General features: G+C 32.9%; 1 protein-coding gene across 1 annotated transcript in view; it reads right to left on the reverse strand.

The window, feature by feature from the left end:
• The window catches only part of Adamts19 (ADAM metallopeptidase with thrombospondin type 1 motif 19), a 250,921-nt gene that overhangs the window by 50,746 nt on the left and 193,291 nt on the right, over window positions 1-6,884 (reverse strand). The window contains exon 17 of the mRNA XM_042692116.1: window positions 2,430-2,587. Coding sequence (XP_042548050.1) covers window positions 2,430-2,587 — 158 coding nt within the window. The remainder of the gene's footprint in view (window positions 1-2,429; window positions 2,588-6,884) is intronic.

The following is a 6,884-nucleotide window of genomic DNA, read 5'->3' on the forward strand; positions in this document are numbered from 1 at the left end:
AAGAAAAGGAAAGAAGACACAAATTAATACAATTATAGATTTTCCTACTGTGGGATTGCTTGAACATTGGCATTCAATTTTCTTTAAAAGTCTGGTAGAATTCAGCAACAAATTAATGTGGGCCTCCGATTTTCTTATTGAGAAATATTTTTATTATAGTTTCAAACTTGTTTTATTGTTTTCTTGTATTATTTGTATTATTTCTTGTATTATTATTTACTTGTATTATTGTTTTCTTCAGGTTGCTTATATCTTATTGACTGTTTTATAAGATTGTATTTACCAATAAATAGACCAATAAATATTCAACAGATATATTGAATTTGAAAACTAGAATGAGTTTTCAAAATATTGCCTAAAATAACTCTGGATTTCAGTAGTATCTAAAATTGTAGAGGATATTAGAAGTTGAAAAGAGTTTCTGTGCTTATAGATCAGCATGATCAATATTGCTTAACTGTCCACATTTTAAAAAGCTATGCAGTTGTCAATGCAATTGCCATTAAAAATTTGAGGATATTCTTTGGAAAATTTGGAAGAATATCTAAATTCATATGGAAACACAGAAGACCCTGAATAGTCATGAAGCCATAAGCAAACAGATTAATGCTGCAGAACACAGTAACAAAAACATTATGTTACTTGCATAAAAGAAACAGGATAGTAGAATAGAAGATCCAGAAGTGAGACTAAATAGCTATATTTGTTTGATTTTTGACAAAGGTACCAAAAACATAGGATGGTAAAACCACAGCCTCTCTTACATGTGGTGCAGGGAAAACTGGGTATCTACATGGAGAAGACTGATCTTAGATCTTTATCTCTCATCTTTTTTAAAAATAAAAAACAAACCTCAAAATGGATTAAAGACAAATCTAAGATCTGAAACTTTAAAATTAATATAGGGTTGCCCATGTAATTGTAACTCCTCTGTATGGTAGTCTCACAATAAAAAAATACAATTAATATAGGAAAAATTAATGACAAGTAATTCAAGACCTAGTTCTAGGCAATGACTTTTCAAATAAGAGTCCAATGGCTGGAAATAAAGAGTCAGAAAAAAAAAGAATTCCTGAGAGACTGCATCAAATCCATAAACTTCTGCACAGCAAAATAAAAAACTGAAGAGACAACATAGTTGGAGAAAACCTTTGCTAGATATTCAGTTGACATTTCATTCATATGTAGAACATTATTTTTGTGCTTGTATTGGTGTTCTTGCTTAGTTTTTACATTCTGCACTGGTATTCTACTGAGCCATACCTCTATTTCTGTTTTTTTTTTTTCTGGTTAATTGAAGATAAGAGTCTCACAGACTTTTCTGCCTGAGCTGCCTTCAAACCACTATCCTCAGATCTCAGCCTCTTTAGTAGCTAGGATTACAAATATGAGCTGCTAGCACCTAGCTTTGTCTTCATTTTTAGGTTAAAACAGAAAATACACAAACAGAAGATACCTTTATTCTTGTAATGTAGAACACTGTGATTTACACTGATTTCAGTGGACCACTGGATTGAGGTAGAAGCTGATTAAAAAAGTAAATCTTAGGTTCTGCTCCAGAACAATAGGTCAAATTATTTTTCATTACTAGAACCTAGTTAGTGCACCCTTATCCTGGGATATTATGGTAGGTGGATCACCTACTACAGACTAACAACACAGATGTCACCAGGTGCAGATAATTTAAATTTAAATTATGCAGAGATACTAAAACTTGTGACATGTCACACGTCAAATTATTAGCCATTCTCAGAGCTTTAGGTCAGAAGTAGTGCAGTATTTGTATTTTAGACTTTCTCTAGTTGTATGGTCAGTCTCTTGTTCTCTGTGGGATTGGCACCAACTACCTGTTCCATTCACTCCATACCCATGGAGCTGCTTCCAGACTGCAGAATCTCATTCTAATACTTTTCCTTCAAATTAGAATGAAAAATAATCTTTTACTACTTGGCAAAAATGTTATAATTGCAAACATTCTAAATTTCCACAATTCTTTACAGGACTCCATTAATAAAGATGAGAGAATAGGATGGGGAAATTGGGATCTCTGTTGGATACATTTACACATTCCTTTCTTCGATAAAATAACACTATCAGAGACATTTTACACAACTCAGATAGGTCCATGCTAAAGATACATACAGTGCCATTATTTGCCATACTATATCACTTTTTTAGACAAGCATTCTGGTTAATTGACAAATGCTTTCAGGAAAAGAAAACTTCCTCATTCATTGGTAATACATCTCTTCTTTGTTCTACTTGTAATAATTAATTTAAAACATACTTTAATACATCCCCAAACTCACTTCTTAAATTATCTTAAATATCATTTTGACAATTGAAATATACAGCAAATATTAGACAGGGAATAGTCAGAACATCTTTTTTGAGAAATTAGACAATATCATTAATTATTTCCCTCATACCAGAAGGTGTAAAGGTGTTGTAGTAGGACCTCTGGCGGATATCTTCTCCCATAGGCCTCTTCTTATATAATGGATGGTAGTTCCTGCTAAATTGAATGCTCCAGAGTGTTCAATCTTCCAGTCACTATTAATAGACCGTTTGCCTGTGTCTCGGAGAACTATACAGAAATTTAAAGATTTTGTAAGTATCAACAAGTTGGCAGCATTTATCAATATCAACTTCATATTGGTTTGTTAAAAGGAATCATACATTTCTAAATGAACATTTCTAAATGAGGCAACATACCCTAATATAAAAAAATATGGATAATGCTACCAGTTGTCCTGATGCTGCTCACAATTTAGCAGCCACATTTATCTTTGCCTCTTCCAGCCTCCTTGGACACTTGACATCTGTACTCCTTATTTTGGTCCTTATTCATTTAGTCTTTATTGTCCCCAGTCTGTGTATCTGTGTTATTTAGTCAATGATTCTATGAACACTGTAGAGGCTGGCCCTTTGTGTAACGCATGCTGTTTGTCTTTTGTCCATCCAGAAAAGTGTGCACGTGAGAAGGGATCATTGAACATCATGTTAACTAGAAGACCAAATGAGCACTGATGTATATATCACAAAATAACTGAAAGATAAGTTAATTTTTAAAATAGACCCAAGGTTATTTCTCCTGTGCAGCTTATTATAAAAACAGTAAAAAAAACGTTTTCTTCACCTATAAACATCCATGTATATACAGGATTTTCAGAATAACTCTGTTCATATATTTTACTGTCTATTATGACCTGATCACTAATATACTGAAACACAATTCATGATATGAGAGTGGTATCACATGAGTAATACTTTAAAGATTCCTTCTTACTTTCTTCCAAAGGCAAATAAGTTAAATATTGACCCTCTCCTGTATAATTTTATTCTCTTTGTAAAACACAGACTATTTTATTAAAAATTTCAAAAGGATTTTATTGAAAACTTTTAAAAATCATATGATTTCTAAACAATGAGAAGGAAAAGGTGAGTAAAGATGAATGAATAAGCAGAAATATCAGAAGTTAGAGGGTTTTTTTTTGCATTTATTATTTTTGCTTGTATAGTTTACTGTGCTAATTATCTATTAACATATTTAGTGACCACTAAAAGACTTTCTGGTATTTGAGGTTCCACTAAAATGAACAATATGGTAATCAAATTATTAAAATTTGCATGAATTTAACATGTACCAAATGATATTTTATCAAGAACTTGATATTAAATTTAATAATATTTTACTGACATATTAAGCAATTATGCATTCTCAGATTTGTGAAAAATACCTAAATATTAGTATTTAGTTTGAATTTTAAATCTGAAGGGGAAATATATTGACAGAAAATTCAACATTTTAAAAAATAGTTATTACTGGGGCTGGGAAGTTGGCTCGTGATAGAGTGCTTGCCTTGCTTGCATGAGACCCTGGGTTCCATTCCTCAGCACCACATAGGCAGAAAAAGCTGGAATTGGTGCTAGCCTTGAAGAACTAGCTGAAGAGCTGAGGGACAGCACCCAGGCCGAGTTCAGGTCCCAGGAATGACAAAAAAAAATAGGTGTTACTTCCCACAAACAAATGTTCTTGATAAAAACTAATGATTTTTCCCTAAAAAAATCCCAAGTGTTTCCTTATATTTCCCTAAAGTATATTAAGTATTTTGAGAGATCTTTTGGAATGAGGTTTATACAGTATCAATACAAACTTATTTTATCACCTTTTATTTCAACACATTTTCAGGGCACAATTATAAAGAAATATTTTCTGAAAATCTGTAATAAAAATACCTAAAACACATACTGAGGTTACTAGAATATGACATTTAGACTCAATTCAGATATTTGGCTTTTACTATTCCCCTGAAAACACAGACTTGTACATGCAAATCTACAAAATTTATTGGTTTTAAAGTTACCTACATGAAAGATCAGTACTTTAGGCAAGTGGTATTTACTAGTTTTTGTTGTCGTTGTTTCAGTTTACTAGCTTAAAAAAATGTGTCCTCAGAAGCAGTACTTCTGGCTCTGATTGAATAACTGGAACAACTCTAGCTTGCCCACCATGAACAAACAGACAATGCACAAATAATTATTCTCAAGCATTGGATAGTTGATAATAGAGACCTGTGATTCAAAAGGGAAGGAAAAGAAGTGATCTGATATCTAAAACTGCTTAATTTTCTCACTAGACTGACATTTGTCCTTTTCATCTATCCCAACCACAGGAAATGGAACCTAGCAGAGTAGAAATAAAGAAGGCTTTATTGAGGTGGGAACACAGAATGGAATCTTAATTGATGAAGGCAACCCTTAGAAAAGAGTGAACCCCACAGAAAAATAGTTTTAAAAAAACCTACAAAGGGATTTATTTGTAGGAACCCCAGCAGCTGAATATTCAGCTTCTGAAAGGAAGATGTAACTATGCAAAGAAGTTTTGAGTAAGAGCAACTATCTACACATCTGAACTTCGTTAAGTCGTAGAGTTCAAGAAGAGATGCTAGTTATATATAATTAGAGTAGTGAGATTTTTGTAAACATGATTTCAACTCAGAAAGGCTACATATAAGAAACAAAGTTCAACTTATGCTAGCACATAGATAGCTACTTGGAAATGGCTTTGGAAATGGCTCAAAAATGTAGCTGATTTGAAAGTAAATAAACTTTGCAGGAAAATGAAATTTAATGCCCAGTAATAAGAAAAATAACATTCTATTGTGTCATATTGATCACTTTCAGTGTCAAACCAGAAATTACTACATACTTAGGAACCATGGTGTTACTATGCAGATGTCGACACTGAAAGAATATGCTTTCGAATCACATTTCTAACCTCTTGTTTATCTTTGAAATAAAAAGCAGTAACTGTGCTGATATATTTTAGGATTTTAAAAAGCATTCATAAAAATTACTAGATAAATGAAATCATAAAAGGTAAACTTGTAATCACTAGAAACATCAGTAGATAAAATGTAATTAGGAATAAAAGAAATATAGAACTAATAGGATGAGACTTTAAGCACCTATTACAAGTATGTCTACTATATACACGAATTTAAATAAAATACATAACACTGACTGTTAAAGAAAACTTTGAAGGAAAATAAATAGAAATTAAACCTCTCAGAGTAGAAAAGTACATTATCTCTAAGTGTCAATAACCATTAACTTACGGCAATGGCAAAAGTATAGTAGATATTGCAAAAAGATTGCCCGTCAATTGAAAGACAAAATAGTACAATAGTATATAATTGAAATTCAGAGAACAAAAAAGTTGAAAAATTGAACAACGTTTCGGAGACCCATGGAAAATGCCTATAACATACACATAACTGTAATCCAGAAAAGGGAATGGATGCATACAAATTATTTGAAGGTGCATTATTCAAAAATATTCTCAACCTTAAAAAATTATAATCATGCAGATTGAAAAAAATACAAGGAACCCATGCAAATAAGATTAACAATGTCAAATATCCAAGAAACCGCACCCAAACTGAGAATCCCGGAACCATAGGAAAGACGCAGTTGTCACAACCCCCAAGAAGGTGAATAACATGGCAGGAAGTACCAAACACCTCTCAGTCCTAACTCTCAACATTAATGGACTTAACTCTCCAATTAAGGGACATAGACTGTCTAGTTGGATTAAAAAGCAAGATCCTTCTATCTGCTGCCTTCAAGAGTCACACCTGGCCCATAAAAACAAACATATTCTGAAATTGAAAGGCTAGAATAAAATCTACCAAGCAAATGGCCCCCACAAACAGGCAGGAGTTGCAATCCTCATATCAGATAAAATAAACTTCAAATTAAAATTACTTAGAAGAGATAAAGAAGGAAGCTACATACTAATTAAAGGATCTCTCCTTCAGGAGGATATTACAATTCTAAATATCTATCCATCAAACAACGGAGCACCCAAATTCATCCAAGAAACACTACTTTCCCTCAAGTCTCACAAAGACATTAATTGTTGGGGACTTTAACACACCACTATCCTCACTAGATAGAAAAACTCGGCAAAAACTCAACAGAGAAACCCCAGATCTAAACAACTGCATAGATCAACTAGATTTAACAGACATCTACTGAATATTTCATCCAGCAGCATCAGAATACACATTTTTCTCAGCAGCACACAGAACATTTTCCAAAATAGAACACATTTTAGGCCACAAAGCAAACTTGTCCAAATTCAGAAACATTGAAGTTATGCCCTGCATTCTGTCAGACCCCAAGGGAATAAAATTAGAACTCAACACCAAAAGCCACCAAAGAAAGTCCTGTAACACATGGAGACTGAACACATGGAGGCTGAGATTTGTAGATCCCAGTTCAAAGCCATCCATGAGACTTTTATCTCCAATTAACCAGCAAAAACCTAGAAGTGGACATGTGGCTCAAGTGGTAAAGTGTTCAGTCTTGATCAAAAT

This window comes from Dipodomys spectabilis, unplaced genomic scaffold, assembly GCF_019054845.1.
Source record: "Dipodomys spectabilis isolate Male_0828 unplaced genomic scaffold, ASM1905484v1 ptg000147l, whole genome shotgun sequence".
Classification (NCBI taxonomy): Eukaryota; Metazoa; Chordata; class Mammalia; order Rodentia; family Heteromyidae; genus Dipodomys; species Dipodomys spectabilis.